The sequence below is a fragment of the Falco rusticolus genome, chromosome 17 (assembly GCF_015220075.1).
Source record: "Falco rusticolus isolate bFalRus1 chromosome 17, bFalRus1.pri, whole genome shotgun sequence".
NCBI lineage: Eukaryota > Metazoa > Chordata > Aves > Falconiformes > Falconidae > Falco > Falco rusticolus.
In genome coordinates this window covers 1,905,728-1,925,174 of record NC_051203.1, presented here as the reverse complement: position 1 = coordinate 1,925,174, position 19,447 = coordinate 1,905,728, and the positions used below count along the sequence as shown (strand labels likewise).

The 19,447-nt window shown below is 53.6% G+C and overlaps 1 protein-coding gene across 1 annotated transcript; it reads left to right on the top strand.

The window, feature by feature from the left end:
* The first annotated feature begins 11,184 nt into the window (after window positions 1-11,184).
* KCNA2 (potassium voltage-gated channel subfamily A member 2) lies at window positions 11,185-19,211 on the top strand. Its single transcript, XM_037410825.1, is given in 2 exon segments — window positions 11,185-12,666; window positions 12,668-19,211. Coding segments are annotated over 2 exon segments (1,500 nt in total). The 5' UTR covers window positions 11,185-11,628; the 3' UTR covers window positions 13,130-19,211.
* The last annotated feature ends 236 nt before the right edge of the window (window positions 19,212-19,447 follow it).

The window sequence follows — 19,447 nt, the reverse complement described above, 5'->3', positions numbered from 1 at the left end:
TTTTTAGATGACCAGGTGTCTTAAAAATATTGAATTGAATAGTGAGAATGGAAAAAGTTAGGATTTTACACACCACCTTTAATCGGTAGCAGCTGTGATCGGTCTCACTCCTGCACAACCACAACCTTCGAGGAGAGGATCTCCAAGAGCAGCTGAAAACTGGAGACTTTTCTGGGTCCTTTTGCTTTTAAATCACCTGTTTCTGGTATTTGTGGATTTAATTTAAAAAAGTAAGGTGCACATTCCTGGTTGGGGGAAAACAGCTGGAGACAGTGAAGAGAGCAAAGCTGTGGCTCAGCCCAAACCCCAGCTGAGATTTGGGATGTGCGTGAGCAGTGGGGGCTGGAGCTGGTTCAGGATCAAAGGGGATAATGACAAATTATTAGAGAAGGTGCTAAAAACCCAAGATTGGATGGAGCTTTGAGCAACCTGGTCTAGTGGAAGGTGTCCCTGGCCGTGGCAGGGGGTTGGAATGAGATGCTCTTTAAGGACCCTTCCAACCCCAAACCATTCTGTGATTCTGTGAATTTTACAAACCCCCTTGTTTGACCCCGGTTGGCCTCGGGAGGTCTGACAGGGCCACAGGAGTTCCTAGAAAAGCAGCACTGAGTGCTGGGACTGGTTGGGGTGGCTTTGTCTCTCTTTGCTCTCTAGGTTTGCTGTGAGCACCAGGTCTGCTGGCGAGGTTGAGCTGGATGGTGGATGACCCACGATGAGCAAAATCAGCTTCAGTGTGATTATTTCCCAGTTATCTCCAAGTAGCTGTACTGGGTGGGACCAAACTAGACCCCAGGCTGTGTTGGTGTCAGGGGCAGCTTAAAGGCTGCAGGACGGAGCCTCTCTGGTTCAGGGATGCTCACAGGGGGGTGGGTTTAGCAGCTCTTGGTGCTTCTCTCTCTGCCGTGACCTTGATTTCTGTATCAACTTCCCCAAGGGTGGTGGTGCCTCCCGCTGCAGGTTTCGGTTGGTGTGTGGTTAACAGGGGAGGTACTTCAGCATCCGCCAAAAACAGGATGTCGCAACGTTTGAGATGCAGACAGTGGCACGAATACCAGGGGAAGGACGGGCACAGGGACCGTGTGTGGCACAGGCCACCTGGCTTTGCTTGAAGCAAGCAGGAGACACCTTCTGCAGCCCCAGTGATGGGTGGGGGTGATGTTCCCATACCCAACCCATCACTGGGACCCAGGAGTGAACCTTGATTTGGGGTCCACACCCAGACCCCATGGGTCTTGCGGGGTTTCCAGCCCATACTTGGGGTGATAAATGCATGGAGACATTGCACCGAAGAGCTGCAGAGGGACTGGACGTGGTGACGACAGCAAATCACCCCCAAGCCGCCTTTTATTTACCAACCTGTTGTTTTTTTGGAGGGAGGAGCTGAGAGGCTCGCAGAGCCCAGGGCTGGCACAGTGTGACAGCAGGGTGGGTGTCTCACGCTTCATCTCCAGCGGTTACAAACAGCAGCAGGTAAATGGCCGTAACAGTGCTGGGTGTTTGGAGCCACACATGGAGCAAACACTGGTGCTGCCCAGGTTTGTGAGGTATAAATTAATCTTAAAATAAGGGTCTGGAGGAGCCTGGCTGCGGCAGGGCTGGTTTCTGCTCTTCTTTAGGCTGATATTTGGCTCACCTCCTCACCCAAGCATAGACATCCCCGCAGCAGGGATGCCGTGGTGGCATCCCTGCGCATCAGTGTGACATGTGCCATAAATCCTTCGCTTGGTGCCTGGAAATTTGCTGCTTGGAAATTTCCCTGGGTGCCATTTCCTTCTTGTGTTATGAAGCAATATTGATTAATCATTCCCTACTCACCATCTCACCACTACGCAGGATTTTAATGGCCTGTGTCGTATCCCAGAGCATTCAGCTCGTCCAACTGTGACTTTTCCAGGATGCTGCAGAGGGGCTGTTCCAGCTCGGAGTCAGGGTTCTGGGTATTCCCTCTCTCCCCAGACCTGCCTTGCTAAGCACACCTCGCATTAGATATTTCGCTTCCTATCTTTTGAACAGCTCTTGGTACCCAAAAGGATCTTCCTTTCTTTTCCAACCAGTGAGGCTGCATCCTTCTGCAAGGGTGGTTGGCCGTCCCTCTGCTGCCATATTCATCCATGGGATGGCTATCGTTTCCCACGTGGAAATCTCCTTTGCTTACCACCACCTGATCCTGGAAATTGGTTCCTATCAAATTTATTGATATAGCCTTGAATTTCTGCTACCCATGCTTCGTTGTCAGCACCTCGCCATGCTGGGCTGCAGGCAGCGCTGACCCCGGGGCCGCAGGCGCCGTTCCTGCCCTGCCTGCGCTTGGGAAGGGTGGAAGCAGGTGTCACCTCCTGCTCTCCTGGGTGTCCCGGTCTGAGCCACCTCTTGATTTATCCATCGGCGTGAACATGATGTGCACCAGCAACGTAGATGGGATGGAGACACCAACCGACAAACGTCGTTATGGGGGTGGCAGGTGCTTGGCTTTGGGGGGGGGGGGCAGAGGGGACCACGCTCTCCTTGTCTGTCCCAGATGATGGCCATCACGGCGTGGCTTGCTTGGCTGCATTTGGGCAACCTGTGTTTGTCCCAGCTGAGGGCTGAACAGGAGCCAAGGGGCTACGTGGGGCTCTGTGCCCTCTGTGGTTGCAGGGAAGGAAATATCCCCCTGGCTTCACGGGGTCGTGGAATCCCATAGGATGCTGCAAGGACGGTCATTCCCGAGGACACAGCTCGCAGAGCGGTGGGGATTTCGGATGCTCCCAGGACCTTCCTGCAGAACAGAAGCATTTCCTTTATACACCAACATTTCCACAGTCCCAGAGGAATTAAGTACAAATTAAGGGAACCACCAGGATGTGGACCACCGACCTGAGCAGGGATGAAGCTGAACCAAGTCACCAGCCACATGGGTGGTGCCACCACTCCTGTGGGTGCTCGGTGGCGGTGACAGCGCCGGTGGGTGCTGCTTGTCTGGGAAAGCATGAGCTGGGAGCAGAGGGTGGGGAGGGGGAGAAGGGGAAGCCGGAGCTAAAAATAGCTATTTTTGAACGAAGCGGATGAAAACCTCTTTGAAGAAGTGAGGGGAGAGGGGGAGGGTTTCCATGGAAACGGGGAAGTCTGTCTTTTCCCAAAAGAGGGGGTGGGAGATGAAGAAATAGTAAATACGGTAGAGAAATGACGGGGAAGAGGATGCTGCAAGTTGGTGGTGTCCCCCACGGATTGAGGGGACGGGGCTGTGGGGTCTCAGCGTGCCTGGGTCCCGCAGGGAGCTCTGACAACTGCCTGTCCGTGTAGCCTTGGGCATGTCACCTGCTGTCCTCCCCCCTGTCACCTGCAGCCCTGCGGCTGTCACCTGCCCAAGTCACCAGAAGGAACAGTGAGCTCAGGGAGATGCTTGTAGGGCCAGATCAGTGTCACCACAATGGGACATCTCCAGCCACTCCTGGCAGCTGGGCAGCGTGGTAAAATAATGAATTTCCTCCAAAAAACTTTGAGAAAGTGCACAAAATCTGGGATTTCTTTTTTCTTTTAGGAAATTTTCCACCGTGGCACGGACAGACCCTGCAGGGAAAGGAGCTGGGATGGGCAGCAGAGACATGGGGGTCTTGGCCAGTGAGTGAGGGGGCTTATGGCACGGTTGGGGGCCAAGTCGGAGTGGCCCGGCACGGCACGCCATTTGGCACAACTCCGAGTCTGGCACAATCCACAGTTTGGTGCAGCTCATGACTTGGCATGGTTCACAACCTGGCACGGCCGTGGGGCTGGCGTGCCCCATAACCTGGCCCAGCTCAGGATTTGGCCCAGTGGGCTGGGCTCAGCGGTGGTTTGTGCTGTGCCATGCAGTGCCATCTCGTGGCTGAAGCCACCATGGTGCCACCGTGCCCACAGTGCCACCGTGCCCAAAACTGCCCTGGTGCCCACGCCACCGAGCCGTGGGGAAGGCGCTCCCTGGCCCGAGCATCCCCACTGGCTGCATCTCCCCCCTGCAGAATCTCCGCATGGGAGGAAGAGAAGAGACGAATCATCCTCTCAAACCCCTGTTCCTCCTGGCATGTTTGCAGTCCTCCTGCTCCCCGGGGAGGGATGAACATCTGGGGTGGTGGGAACATCTCAGCCCACTCCGTGGCTCAGCTCTGACTGTCAGCAGCTCTTAACCCCCACCCAGCACCAGCAGACACTTGGGCTGAGACCCACGGGGTCTAAAAAGAGCCTCTGCGGGGCCGCTTGTCCCATTTGTGCCGTGGTGGGAGATGCTGTCACCCTGGTCATCACCTGCACGGGGAACCAGCCCCAAAACTGATGGCTAAAAGCAGTTGTGCCCCGTTAGGGCAGCGCAGAGGGGACCCTGAGGTCACCTAAATGCTCCCCCAAGGCAAAGGCAATCTGCCCACAGGTACTGGCTGTCCCCACTGGAGGCTTCTCCCCTTATTCTTCTCCTTCCTAAGCTCAACAACAAGAAGCTTTCAGCTCTTGGCCCTATTTCCCTGCTTGTTGGTGAGCATCACCCTCCTGGAGCTGGAGGAGGAGGGATGCTCCATGGGGCAGATGGGCAGGGAGTGGGGCAGAGCAGAGGATGGTGAATCATCACCAACCAAACGAGGTGCTCCTCGCCTCTCCTCTCCTTGGGGTCACGGGAGCAGCCCTGGCTGGGCAAAGCGGGCGTTGGGTTGGCGTCTTGAATAAAGGCGCTTTTGGACCCCTGGAGCGACTCTGCTCTCTCGGTCCCTTTGGGGCAGGAGGACTGGAAGGACAGAGGGGCACGGCTGGGTCCCCTCGGTGAGGAGGGGGACACAGGGGCTTGGCTGACCCCTTCGATACAGCCCCAGCCCCGCGGAGGGATGGGGGGGCTTTATCCACGGGTGATGCACAGGCTTGCGAGCTGGTGGGCTTTCTTTCCAGAGCTGAAAGCACTCGCGCCTGGCTGGAAGGAGGCTATTGATTCCTTTTCTGTTTGTTAATTTGGCTTGTCCTGTCTTTTTTGTTTGTGCAAGTGAAATAAAGCGGCTTTGAGAGCCTTTTAACCGGCGCTGCTGGAGCAGCCCAGGCAGGAGGCAGCTTTCCAGGGCCGGTGCTCCCCCTGCGCCAGCCCGGCACTGGGTCCATTAGCCGTCCTGGAGCGAGCAGCAGCCTGGCATGAAATAATTGGCAATCATCTCGCTGAGCTCCAAAGAACTGAAGTTCTTTACTGTCTTTCAGTCGAGGTAAATTACTTTTATTTTCAATGAATGGTGCCCAGCTCCTCTCCAGACCGCCTGTCCAGGCTGGTGGAGAATCTTTGGAGGCAAAGATGTTGCAACTCAGCAGTCTTGACCGAATGAGAATTCAGATTGGTACCCAAAGGAGCTATTTTAAAAATCATCAGATATTTTATTATGAATACCACCTTGGAGAAATAGAGAGGCAGAATGTATTTAATCTTAACTTTGCAGGCAGGCGATGTTTGCTGGTTTCCCTTTGGCTTTCCCAAGGGACCAGGAGAAACCCCAGCATCGCTTTGTGCTCCTTTCCCGTGTCACCCTGGGCAAATCCACGAACCCTCCCCTGTCTCCCCAGGTGGGGGGAGCTGCTCTGACCTGTCTCACCACGGTATTTTGGGATTCACCAGCAGCATCTGCTATGGAAGAGCAAGTCCTGCTCTGTGAGTCTGTGTCATTTTGTTCCCCAGCTGTCTTCATTTTTAGATGCCATGCCACTGCATCAGGGTCACCTACATATCTTAGCGTCCCCTCCTTTTGCCACCAGGCACTGAGACATGGGTGCTGGGGGGCCAGGAGCTCGGTCCTCTGATGTAGGCAGCGGGTGGGAGGTCGGGTGCTTTCACTGGAGGGTGACTCACAGCCCTGGGAACTCGCTTACAGCTTTCACAGCTCCTCAAATGACAGGGAGCCCAGTTATTTCAACCCCTTCAGCTGGAAAACCATGGCTTGGATGGAGATGAGGGCTCAGCACCCTGCCCCATCCACGCCCTCTCTGCTTGGCACCATGGCCAAAACCATGGTCCAACTTGGCTCTTCCTCCTGGCACAGCTGCTGGTGTCTGCTCCAGCCTTCAAATTCCCTCTGGCTTTGCAGAAGGTGGCACAGGGTCCCCAGGAGGGTCGCTACAGGGAGATGCCATCACCTGAGGCTGTGCAGGATGTGTGAAGGTGGTGGGACAGGGTCTGTCCTCCCTGGGAGGGAGTGAGGAGCAGCTGGGTTTACACAAGTGCCCGTCCGAGGTGTCCTGAGCAATGTGGTGTGGGGCTGGCTGTGGGTCCTGCTTTGCAATGTGACACAGGGACTTGAGTCCAGCTGTCCTGGATGAGGCCAGTCCGGGGGACAACCCTGCCCTGTGGGTTTCATCCATGTCCCTACAGCACCACGTCACGGAGCATCTCCCAAACCCACCACTGGCAGGCTACGGGGCGGGGGGAAAGGGAAAAAAGTGCACATTTTTGATTTTTGGTTGGATGGTTGGCTGCAAGGCCACAAACAGAGGGTCTGAACAGCCTTTGGGGGCTTCCTGGGAAATAAAAGCAGTAAAGCAAGGGAAGCTCTTCTGCTTCCTGGTGGGACCTGGCCACTGGCTCTCCTGGTGCCTGGGATATCCTCACTCCGGGTGGCTTTCCCAGGGCCACACGCATGCAGGCGGGGTAAGGTTTCCAGTTTGGGTGACTATAAAGTCCATTTTGAGAAGAGAAATAATCCAGAAGGGACTTATTTTTTAATGCTAATATTGATGCAAAGACATCGGCTGGTGAAATCCGTGTAAAACAGACAAGTGGGTGCAGTGCATCAGCTCGTCTAGTTCTCGGAAAGGCTGGGTTACGTCTGGAGTTGTCAGCGTGGCTGAGGGAGGCAAGTGCAGACACACAGACTATAATAATAGCTCCACAATTAGGATAGTAAATCAGGAGAGTGTCACTCAATTCAGAGAAATTCCCCTGGTTTGCTAGAGACGGGGTTTTGGCTCTTTGTAAGGAGCTGGTGCTGTTTCTATGAAAAATCCCCCCAGTTTTGCAAAACCTTCGCAAGGCGGCAGCAGGAATAACAAGTTGGAAATTCAGCTTCACTCGAATTGTTCCCTGCCCGGCCTTAGTTTCTGCATATTGCATAAGAATTTGCCTTGGGGAAATAATTTGCTGGATTCAACCTACCCTGCTATGGCAGATCTGCCTTCAGAAAAGGCAGAAATGATGCGGATGAGATCACCCCCCTTCACCCAGGGCAGCCTCCTGTCCGGCTGGATGCGAGCGGTAAGGAAGCCCATTCACAGCAGGGAGCCAAGGATTCCCAATTTTCCTGTGGGGTTTGAAATTCATTTTCAATCTTGGGATCGAGCTGGGGCTCGAGGAAATGGCTTTGTGTTTCAAGATGGAGAGGTGTGTTGGGAGGAGCAGTGGGCAAGAGCATCCCCCTCACCCCCCCCAGTGCTGCTCCCACTCCGGCTCTGTGCATCCCGCTGCTCCTGGCACCTCAGGGAGCTCGGGTCACACAGTTTAGACCTACCATGTCCCCACGTCCCCCTGGATGCCTGGGCGTTACACTTAGCACTGATTTTCTTGGGTATTCAGCGTGGTCCATGCCCTCCCATCCCACCTCGGGTTCTTGTCCCTGGGGCGACCGCTGTCGGCACCGGCAGCTCCTTGCAAATTTGACCCCTGGGAATAGGAATATTTCCCATTGCCTCCTCCAGCCCTTGTGTCTGCTGGGTGCCAGGCGCCTTGCAGGACTTGTTGCTGCCCCGATGCTTTTTGTGGGGCCACAGGGTAATTGCAGAGCAGTCCAAGCCAAAGCATCTCCCTCGTGGCCTAAGACAGGGATTGATCCACGGGTTTTGTATGGCAAGTTTGTAGGAGCTTGGCCATCTCCCTCCTCTGGGCATGGGAGATCCCTCCTTATGGGGAGAGGTCAGTAAGTGTGAAGTGATATAAAATTATTGCGATTTACATCCTCATCCCAGGCAAGAGCAGAGCAGCATGGTCCCTGTGACTCCGATCCTGCCCCATTTCCTTCCCCAAAGCTGCATGGAGCTGGTGGCTCCCCATCCTCCAGATCTCCCTGAGCAGATCCAGGCTATTACCGAGAATATGGCATGGATCGGAGCCGCATGGTAAAGCAGCATCACGTATCCAGGGATATGATTATTTCCCAGTGGTTGAAATCTAGGTCTCTTGCTTGGGAGGAGGGAGGCAGGAGGGGTGGGGTGGGGGGAAGATGCTCATATTAGTCTTATGAATATTCATGGGGAAGCTCTGCTGCCTTCGGAGGGGTTGACTCCAGGGGTACGAGTTTTGGGGGCCGTAGGTGCGAGGTGCTGGCGGCGGCACGGAGCGGAGCGGCTGCTTGTGCATTCGCCGCATGCCTGACTGCAGAGCCAATTGTGAGTTGGTGCCTTTTTCTCTTCCCCCCCTGCCTTGCATCCTTCCCCCCCCCCCACCCCTGCTCTCCCCCCTGCCGCCCTGCTTCAACACAGCCTGGCCATACACCCTGCAAGCGGGGGGGGGGTCCCTGGTTGAGTGGCAAACGCGACCTTGTCCTTGACACCCCTCCGAAATGCAGGCACGGCTCCTGCCTGCAGCCCTCTGTGCAGGCAGGGGGAAAACTGAGGGTCTTTGGGCAACCCCCCTCCTTTATGGTCCCTCCCCAGCCCCCCAATCTGCATGAATTAACCCCCAAGATGCTTGGGGGGGGGGGGGGCGATGGGGAGCAAGTAGGAGAAACTGAGTGCTGGGATGTGTGATGTCAACTGGGCTGATGCTGTAACCATCTCCGAGAAGCACTGAGCATCACCGCTTGGGTTGGGGCTGGGAGGAAGGAGCCTAGAGCTCAACCAAATACAAATCAACATGTTAAAAAAAAAATAAAATTAATAAAAAAGTAAATCTCTGCGCTGTTAAACAAACCTGGGGTGTTTTGGGAAGGGAGAAAGGGGAGGAGAGAGTGTATGGGCAGGAGAAAAACTTTATTTAGGAAAAAAAAAAATATTGAAGGTTGGTTGATTTTTGGTGAAATGGGGGTCTGTGGCTGCCACATATTTTTTTGCAGCAGCAGAAAGATGGTGTTTGTGGTGGTTTAGTGTGATGCTCAGAGGAGCCAGGGAAGGTCAAATCCAGCTGAACTCCTCAGCGGGTCGCTGGGGAGCAAGCGGTGGGGGGAAAATGCAGGAAAAGGAGAAAAACTGGGACAAATGCAACCTCCTCTCCTGTGGGCCTGGCAGAAAAGGGTTAAGCGAAGCGGTTGAATGCTGCAAGCCTTGTCAGGGTTGTACTATTTTTTCTAGTGCATAAGGAGAAGGGAGAGGAGGGTTGCACGGAAAAGGGAAATTTCCAAGAAAAGAGGGATCTGCGGCAATATCTGCACCTTGGGGGATGAAGAGAGGAACCAACAGGCATAAATGGCCTGGAGACGGCTGAAATCTTTGCCGAGGAGATTGGGACCGCGGGGTTATTTTCCACCTGCCTCCCCTACCCGGTTCTGTAATCCTGGCTCAAAGTAGACAAGTCGAGTTGGAGCTGAAGAAGGGAGGTTAGAGGGTTTTTTGGGGTTTTTTTTTTTTCTCTTTGGGAGGGAAAAAAAAAAAAGGAAAAAAATGAGAGGTTGGTTGGACCTCTCTGGGTTGAGCATCTCCATGGTGTGAGGCAATGCAGGATGATGTAAATGAGCACTCGTTAGGAGCGGGGATGCTGACGACCCGGCACCAACCGGGGACCAGAACCTCAACATCCCCATGAGAGATTTTGCCCACCGGAGTGGAATCCCCACAGGGTGGGTCGGATAGGGGGGAGGTGGGGGCAGCTTTTGGGAGGATGGGGAGGGTGGATGCAGGTCGCGTGGGTCCCACGGTTGGGCCCACAATACTCGGGGGGCTCCTCGGAGCCATCTGGGGGGGCAGGTGGCCTTGCAGAGGGGGGGTGGGGGTGGGGGGAGGGCAGAGAGGGGACCGGCGGGGGGGGGTCAGTCTCGTGGCTGCAGCCAGAGCCTCCTGAATCCCCCCGGAAGATGATGCGATGGCGTGGGCGCTGCGCCCACTGGGTACCACCGGCTGCTCGGCGCTGGTGGGAACCCACCGCGGCTTTGCAGAACCTCAACGGCCCGGGAGGGGGGGGCTGCGTCGTTCCCCCCCTCCCCTTTGCCTGGCACCGGCTCCCACGGGCAGCACGGCCCCGTGGCGCTGAGCGAGAGCAGAGGGAGATGGGGCTCTGGTTTTTTCCGCCGTGCCGCTAGCGCGCTCTCGCCCTCCTCTCTGTTGCAGTGCAGGTTGGCCAGGCAGCGGGCAACCAGCTCGCAGGGAGGAAAAAAAAAGAAAAGGGGGGTGCCGGGGGGCGCTGGGGCTTTGCAGATGCTCCTTTCGAGCCCCCAGCAGCTTGTTACCTTCTCGGTGTTTTTTCCAGGCGATGCCACACCTCCCGAGGACACTGGGGACATTGGGTTTTGCTGAGCTTAGCATCTTTTCGCCGGCGTACCGAAAGCATCAGACAGACGCTCGTCTGCCCTGAAGTGCAGATCTGCAACAGCTACCGAGAAGACCCTGTCTCTCTGTCTCTCTGTCTCTCTTTCTCTCTCTCCAGTCCAAACCATTACAAGACCTGACTTCCACCATCTGGGAATCTAAGCCCTTTTATGTCCCTTCTCCTTTTTCTACGATGACTCACCATTATTTTTAACTTTGAAGAGAGAGGAAATTATGGGGATCTTGGAAGCCTGTATTTCTCTCTAGGATTTCCCCAGGGTCAGATAATCGGTGTTACTAAGAGACACTAAGATTTGGCTTCTCCAGGTAATGTGATTTGTTTTCTGTGTGCCATGGTGGTTTGCAGAGGATGACAGGAGCCGGGACACCAGCGAGGAGGGGGACTGCGGTGGTCCGCGGGGCAGCTCGCACCGGCGGCTCCGGCTTCGGATTCGGCAGGCAGGGAGGGCAGCATGTGGCCTGGCCACTTTCTGGCCAGGGAAGAGAGGATGGGGAAGGTGTGGAACTGAAATCCAGAGTCAGAGCTTTCCTAGAGGGTAGATTGCCTGAGATCGCACGGTTAAATGTTAACCCTTAGCTGCATGCCTGGAACTGAGCTGAGCCTGCTCTGCCTCTCCCCTCGCCACGCTAGGGCCGGAGGGGGGGATTTTTCATCCTTCCTTTCTCTTCCCTTCCCCCTCTTTTCTTCTTGTTTTTTAAATCGGGATTTTTATTTTTAGCCAAAAAAAAAACCCAAACAAAAAACCCCACAGTCCCGCTTTGCCCGGGCCAGTTTTTCCACACTGGTTTGGACTAGGGGACGGTTCCTCAGGTGTTTTCTCTCTTCCACCTCATGGGTTTAGATGGGAGTTGTTGAACTCTGTCCCAAGGAAAGCAAATTCCCCCCCCCCCAGGAAGGGGATAGACACGCTAGTGAAGAGACCTGCTCTCCTCCCCCCAACTTTATTTCATCTCTCTCTTTCTCAGCAGGGGCGATTTTCTTTCCTTTTTTTTTTTTATTTTTTTTATTTTTTTTTTATTTTTTTTTATTTTTTTTTTTTTTTTTATCTCATCCTTCGCCTTTTCATGAGACACTTCCAAACCTACGTACCTGTCCTTCTGCAGGATAGTAGCCCTGCCCTGAATCCGATCCCACCACCACTGGGCCCTGGGAAGAGTTTAGCCTAAGGATTTCTTTTAAACCCCAATATGACAGTTGCTACTGGAGATCCTGCAGATGAAGCTGCAGCTCTTCCCGGTCACCCGCAGGACACGTATAACCCTGAGACCGACCATGAATGCTGCGAGAGGGTGGTCATTAATATTTCGGGTCTACGCTTTGAGACGCAGCTCAAGACGCTAGCCCAGTTTCCCGAGACCTTGCTAGGGGATCCTAAAAAGAGGATGAGGTATTTTGACCCGCTCCGGAATGAGTATTTTTTTGATCGGAACAGACCCAGCTTCGATGCGATTTTGTACTATTACCAGTCCGGTGGGAGGTTGCGGAGGCCGGTTAACGTGCCCTTAGATATCTTCTCGGAAGAGATTCGTTTCTATGAACTGGGGGAAGAAGCGATGGAGATGTTTCGGGAGGATGAAGGCTACATCAAAGAAGAGGAGCGGCCGTTGCCTGAGAACGAGTTTCAGAGACAAGTGTGGCTGCTCTTTGAGTACCCCGAGAGCTCAGGACCTGCCAGGATTATAGCTATTGTCTCCGTCATGGTGATTTTAATCTCTATCGTCAGCTTTTGCCTGGAAACGTTGCCCATTTTTCGGGATGAGAACGAAGACATGCACGGCAGCGGGCTGAGCCACCCCCCCTACTCCAACAGCAGCATGGGGTACCAGCAGTCCACCTCTTTCACAGACCCCTTCTTCATCGTGGAGACGCTTTGCATCATCTGGTTCTCCTTTGAGTTCTTGGTGAGGTTTTTTCGCCTGCCCAGCAAGGCTGGGTTTTTTACCAACATCATGAACATTATAGACATTGTGGCCATCATTCCCTATTTCATCACCTTAGGGACGGAGCTGGCCGAGAAGCCAGAGGATGGTCAGCAAGGCCAGCAAGCCATGTCCTTGGCCATCCTCCGAGTCATCCGCTTGGTGCGGGTCTTCAGGATCTTCAAGCTCTCCCGGCACTCCAAGGGGCTGCAGATCCTGGGGCAGACTCTCAAGGCCAGCATGCGGGAGCTGGGCCTCTTGATATTTTTCCTCTTCATCGGTGTCATCCTCTTCTCCAGCGCCGTCATACTTTGCCGAGGCTGATGAGAGCGAGTCCCAGTTCCCGAGCATCCCCGATGCCTTCTGGTGGGCTGTGGTTTCCATGACGACTGTTGGCTACGGAGACATGGTCCCCACGACCATCGGGGGGAAAATAGTGGGTTCCTTGTGTGCCATCGCTGGCGTATTAACGATTGCCTTACCAGTGCCCGTCATAGTGTCTAACTTCAATTACTTCTACCACCGGGAGACGGAGGGAGAGGAGCAGGCTCAATATTTGCAAGTAACCAGCTGCCCAAAGATCCCCTCTTCCCCTGACCTAAAGAAAAGCAGAAGTGCCTCTACTATTAGTAAGTCTGATTATATGGAGATTCAGGAAGGCGTAAACAATAGCAATGAGGATTTTAGGGAGGAGAACTTGAAGACAGCCAATTGCACCCTAGCTAACACAAACTATGTGAATATCACCAAAATGCTAACCGATGTCTAGTCGCTAAAATCTAGTAACGTGTTTAAAGCTGAAGTGGAACAATTGCAGATATTGAGTGCTGCTCTGCATTGTAGTTAATACAGTATTTTCTACGGTGTATATTTGGTTCTGCATGGGAAGCAATAGCTGTGTAAGTGACTTTTAACCTTTGATTTCCACACTGAATAAGCGTTCATGCAAAAAAAAACCAAACAAACAACCCGCCCCAAACCATTTCGTTTCCCTTCTCCCATCCCAGGCTTGTGGGTTTCCAAAGATACGGAGCGGTTGGGCATTTCGAGCAACAGGATGGGGATGCAGGGGGCAGCTCCCGGCCGTCCCGGGGTACCACGAACGCCGGTCCCCGGCCTGCGGAGCTGGGTGACAGTCCGTCACAGGCGTGGGGAACGGCTGGGAAAGGTGGGGCAGAACTGAATGAAGGGAAGAGGCAGTTGTGTGTCCCGGTTGCCTGAAGGCTCGGCTTTCCGCCCCGGGAATGCCAAGTGCGAACGCATCGCCCAGGCTCATGTTTCATAACTGAAAATGCTGCATGCTGCAATAGTTTCAGCCACTGCAGTATGCCAGTGTGAGGCCCAGGGGAGGGATAATTAGTATGACGGCACATTATTTATTAAGTCTTAAATTTTCTACGCTAGGCATCGGGAGGGACGAGTAAATAAATCAAGCGCTTGGATTTTATTTATTTATTTAGATGACAATTCCATCACTAATATTTTCCAGGATCACCAAAGACACCTCCACTGACACATCGAAAATGAGTTGGAAAAAGCATCTTTTTTTATATCTATATATAAAACTGGAGCAACTATGCTGTGGCCTATAATATATTTATGCTGCAGTGAAATTTAACCAGTAATACACAGTACAGCTGCATGGATATTTGTTGCATGAATCTGAATATTTAATACACACACAAATATATATTTTCTTAGTAGACTATACAGTATTCATGTTTATAGTGTTTATAGATCCTCCGGTGGCTCGAAGGAGATTCATGGGAGTTAAAAAATCTCCATTATATTTAAAAACTGGATGGGGAAGGCACATGCTGACAACAGTTTGATAGATAACAAGGCAAAGCCTGAGTGTCCGAGCGTCCAGACACAAGAGCCAAGTAATGCAAGCCAGGGAAGGTGAGCTGAAAGTGAAACACCTGCACTCATTATGGGGCGAGTAATTAGTCATTAATCTTGGTGTCATGAGCAGAAAGCACCGTGGGTCAGAGAAGGCACGAGGAGCAGGTGGAATAGCAGGTACCAGCTCTCCTGACTTGTTTGTTCAGCAATTTTCAGCTGTTTCCCGTATAATTATCGTGTGTGTGTGTATAGATATTTAGAGAGCGACACTAGGGCCGAATCCTCAGCAAATGTGAGCGCTTGGAGCACTGGGGGAGCTCCCGGTTCAGGGGTGCCGGGATGGTGGGACATGGGCTGGAGCAGGATGCCCTGGCCCGCAGCACCCATGGGACAACCAGGGCAGGGTGCGTTTTGGGCTGAAAACCTCCTTTTCAACCACATAGAGGCTCAGGGCTGGTGGTTTATTCCTTTATGGTGGAAAGGGCACGTGCTGAGGGGGGGGGCTGGATCCGTGCTGGCACCTCTGAGCCTTTGCTTTGCGTTCTTCCAGGATTTTTAGGAGGGGTGAGGCGAGGTGCAGAGACCTTGAGGTTATCTCTGCTTCTTCTTCATCCCCGGTGTTATTTGGGGATAGGTGGGACCTGTTGGTCCAGGGGGATCTCATCCGCTTTCCCCATCCTCGTCTGGTTTTCCTTGTGTTTCCCCCGCCGTTGCTGACAATCCCCAGGGATGGACCCCCCGTTCCTCTGCCGGGTCGGGGGAAGAGGGATGCAAACCTCTTCCAAGGTCTTGGTCAGGCAAAGCCTCCCCGGGGTGCAGGATGGGGTTCAGCAGCCGGTTGAGTTGGGGTGTATTTGGGTTGGCGTGGGGCACGGGCAGCGCTGCACTGCTGCGGTGGTGGGAACCGCACGGCCGAGCACCCAAGGGACGTCCCTCAGACCCGTCCTGAGCTCAGAGAGGGGAACCACACTAATAACAATAAAATAAACGGTGCTAGCGTATTCTACAGCAATGGTTTAAAATGCTGCTTTAGGGACGGATCCACCTCTTGTGCCGACATGGCTCCACTCAGCCAGGTGGAATCACTCCTCACTTTTATTTTATTGATTGATTCAGGCCTAGCTATAATTAACACCAAGTGTCCACAATTAGTGCATGAGAATCCTGGCTTCTGCTTGGTGCAGAGGACCAGCAGCATCAATGCATTGGGTCTCAAAGGTGCTCAGCACCACACAGCCTGGGGCCCCCGGCCTGTCTTTAGTTACATCTCGTTATATTAGGAACCCTCTGCTCCCTCTTTGCTGCTGCAGCTCTGAAATGGGAGCCCCTGAAACCCGTTAATGTGTTATATACACACACAAAAAAGAAGCAACGCAACTGAAAGCAATAAATTTCTGCTTCTGAAGCTCATCCCGTCGAAGGGGATGGGGCTGGAGGGAGTCACCGGCTTGGGCACCATTCCCAGGGCAGTCAGCCAGTTTCCATCGATCCGGCTCGCGGTGGGTCCGTGGGGACGCGAGCTTGCACGGGGAAGCTGCCTGATGCACCAGGATGCTGATGCACCAGGATGCTGCCCGCTCACCCGTGGGTGCCCCTGGCACCAGTGGTCCCATCCATGGGGTGTGGGAAGCACTGAGCGCGGGTTGCTGCGGGGTTTTGGGGGGATGCTGGCACACAGTGAGACTTTGTGAAGGGTTTGGTTGTTTAATGCCCATGGGCTTCGGGTGATTTTGGTGGTGGTGGTGGGGATTACCAAAGTATTGGGCGCATCTTGGGAGCATGAGCACGGCTGTGGTTTGGGGAGAAGGACGGTGACGGGTTTATTGGGAGGTGTTGTTCTGGGCACGGTGTCCCTCTGGGCTTTCTGAGGCTGGACAGGAGGGGAGAGTGGATCCGTGAGCAGGATCAGGCCCATCCAAACCCGCTCAGGTCCCAGCTGCCTTGGGAAACCCCAGAGCTGCATGCAGGAACAAACAGGGCCAAGGAGTAAAAGGCACGTTCCTCCCGTCATCACCAATGTGTGAGCTGGCATCTGTCCCCATGGCAGGGGTCAGCACGGCCGCTCCCTCCCTCAGGGACAGACCCTGCACCTCTCGCACTGACCCAGGCAGATGTTCCTGGGAAGACCAGCCTTGTGGGAGCGTGTCTCTGGGCTGCCCTTGGCACGGCGTTTGGGAAATAGGGAAAACCTGGATAAGTGCTCAGATGTTTAGTATGGGGCAAACAGGTCCACGGGGGCCGTGGGCTGGAAGCGAAGCATCAGGCTGCACAAGGGTCCCAGGTTTCTCCACTGCACAGAGAATGGTTCCCCTAAAGCTTTTAATGGGATTTGTGCCCTGCAGGTCGGAGCTCTAGTGCTATTTCTAGCTTTGCTTCTGACTCACTGATGTGATCTTGAACCAGTTTTTCAGGAGGAGACTGTGATTTTTTTGGAAAAAAGAAATATGGTTTTATTTTTTTCTTGAGGAATTTGGTTTGAAACTCTGGGCCCCTTTCTGTGGAGATGCTGAGCATCCCAAACTCCCCTTGACTCTGAAAGGTGCAAAAATGAGCTGCAAAGTGGCTCAGACTGAGGATGCGAAATCAGGACCAAGGAAGGGGAAAGGTCCTACCATCCTCGTCGGATTTCATCGGGCCACCTAACGTAGGTACTCTGGTTCCTCTCCTCCTCCCATGGAGGTGTTTGCCTCTCTCCAGGCGGGGGATGGAGGACTGAAGCTCTCTGGTTTGTGGAGATGCTCCTGGGTTGGTACCCAGAAGGGACAGCACCTGTATTTTGGTTTTACCCTTTGTGCTTGTGTTTTGGAGAGATGAAAGTGGTGGTTACAGCACGGGTTGTCTTCTAGGACCCAACCACGTGCCCAAGCCTGCAGGCAACCCATCAGCCCTTTAATATCTTCCAAAATCTCTGCTAAGGGCAATGGGGTGAGGCTCGTGTACCAGCTGGATGCCAGCAAGCGATTAGGGCTGCTAGGAAAAAATTATCTGTGTGGGGGAAAGTGTTTAGTTGGGAAAACTAATCTCTGCGGTGACGTTTTGTGTCCAGGTCCTACAGATTTGAATACTGAGCTATACGACGAAAAGGATCTCTAGATTGGCGTTATGAGAGTGTAGCATGTGGGTGTGTAAATATGGACATATTTATGCGTAAATACACAGAAGGAGAGAAGAAGACAGAGGAGGAGGAAGTATTTCAGGAAGGGCCTTGCTTTGTTATCAGATAATTCCTGGGTCAGCCCTTGAAATTGCTGCCAAAGTCTTGTAGCTTTTCCAGAGCTTGCAACACTCTCAGGGACGGGCCCAAGCCAAGGAGATGCGAATCTGGCCTGGGAAGTGGGAGCATCCCGAGGGGCAAGCAGCGTTCGGCTCCGTGCACCCCTCTGCAAACCAGCAGATCTGCAGCATCTCTGTTCCCGATCCCAGATCCCCGGGCTGGTGGCTGTGGCTGTGCAGGGAAAGCCCAGCAGAAGCCGAAGGGATTTGTTTGCGGTGCAGGCGCTGTGCTGCACTCGGGGGTTTTCGACTGGTTGGATTTTAGATCCCTTTGAACCACGCGGGCTTGTGGTCCCAGGGTGGTGGTGAGAAGCATCTCCTTGTTTTGGAGCCGGGGTGGGTTTATATCAAGGTCTACATCCATGGAAGGCCTGGAAGGGGGGGTCCCAGGGGTTTCTCCTGTCAGTAGGAGCTGCTCAGTGTGCTGCTAGGGTGGAAGAGGCTGAGGAAAGAAGGAGTCAGCCCCAAACCTTTTCGTTTTGTACCCAAAAAAAGGCTGTGGCTCCCTCCTTGCACCCCTGGCAGCATTTGACCTCCTCCGCATCTAGCACATCCCTCAGTCCATCCCCTTGGGGGGCAGCTGCTCCCCTCTGCCAGGAGCCCTGGGGGAGGGACAAGGGTCCCCTCCGTGCACCAGCCACCATCCTGCCCCTGGCCAAAGCACTGGCCTCCCCCAGCCCCGGGTGAACGGCGTGCCTCGGTCTCCTCGTGGTGTTACTGCATTTGGCTGCCCAGTATCATCCCCCCTTCTCAGAACTGGGCGCTGGGCTCCTGCCTCGTCCCATCGTGGGGGGAGATGAACCAGCCTCCGGTAGTGTAAACCGTCCCTGGGAGCTCAGTGCTGATTTACACCCAGGGGCAAGATCCCCCAGCCCAGTTGTACGTGATGAGAGGAAAATTCCTTATCCATGTTTCTCCTCCGGCGAGGGGGAAGTGGGGGGGGTTGGCTTCTAGGAGCTGCTGGACATGGTGTAACCACACAAGGTCCACGCACGTGGACACTCGCGGGGACCACGTTCCCCTCCCCAGCCCTGCCCGTCCTGAGCTTGGGGGTCAGTCAGTCTTTTGGACTTTGGTTTTATTTTGAAAAAAATTAATTTGTTTAATTTCTTTTAATTTTCTGCCGCCTAGAAGACTGTAATTATCTATTTGCACTTGCTCCCTTGTTGCTTGAGATTGCGCTCTTGTCCTCCAATGTCACACGCCGAAGCGCAAGGGGGGAAAAAAATGGGTATTGGATCCACCCCGCGTGCGATGCCGAATTTGAGCGAATCGATAGGAAGAGGAAATCCAAGAAGGACTCATCCTAAGGATGCTGGAACTGAACCTTTTGTTTCCATGGTTACGGGAGAAATGGGACCGGGAATGGAGAGAGGCCTATAAACTGTTCAAGGAGGACTCGTGGGAATTTCAAGTCATTTAACCATGCGTTTGCTAGACACAAATTTAGACACCAGCTGTATCCGAATTGCACAGTGTGTATAGACGTGACTGCTCTTATTGACGATGTGGGGGTGTCCCGGGGGTTGGGTGGGTAAGGGGCTGAGGGGCACCCCCGTCAATAAGGCTGACCGTTGTATATAGGTATATAGATCTGTGTACATACGTATTCCAAATGAGCATTTGCTGTCTGGTTTATCATGAGTGTATATAATTTATTCTTCACAGAGTATCACGATTTTTGTAAATATCAGCACTAATTAAGAGAAAATAAATATGTATATTATTGAGGAGTTATTTTGATATCGGTTCTGTGGCGGGTGGGGAAGAAAAAGACAAGCAGCTATATTTTGGGTAGTCTGGGTATTTTTTTGCTGTACGTGTCAACCTGCTGGGAGAAAAAGGAGCAGCCTGAACTGTGGGAAATTCAGTTTGTGCTCCACCACCAGCCAGTCGGCGAGGGCTGCTGGGGGGGGGGGGGGGGGAAACCCCTTGGGAGGAGCTGGTGGCTCTCGGTGGTGGGCACTGG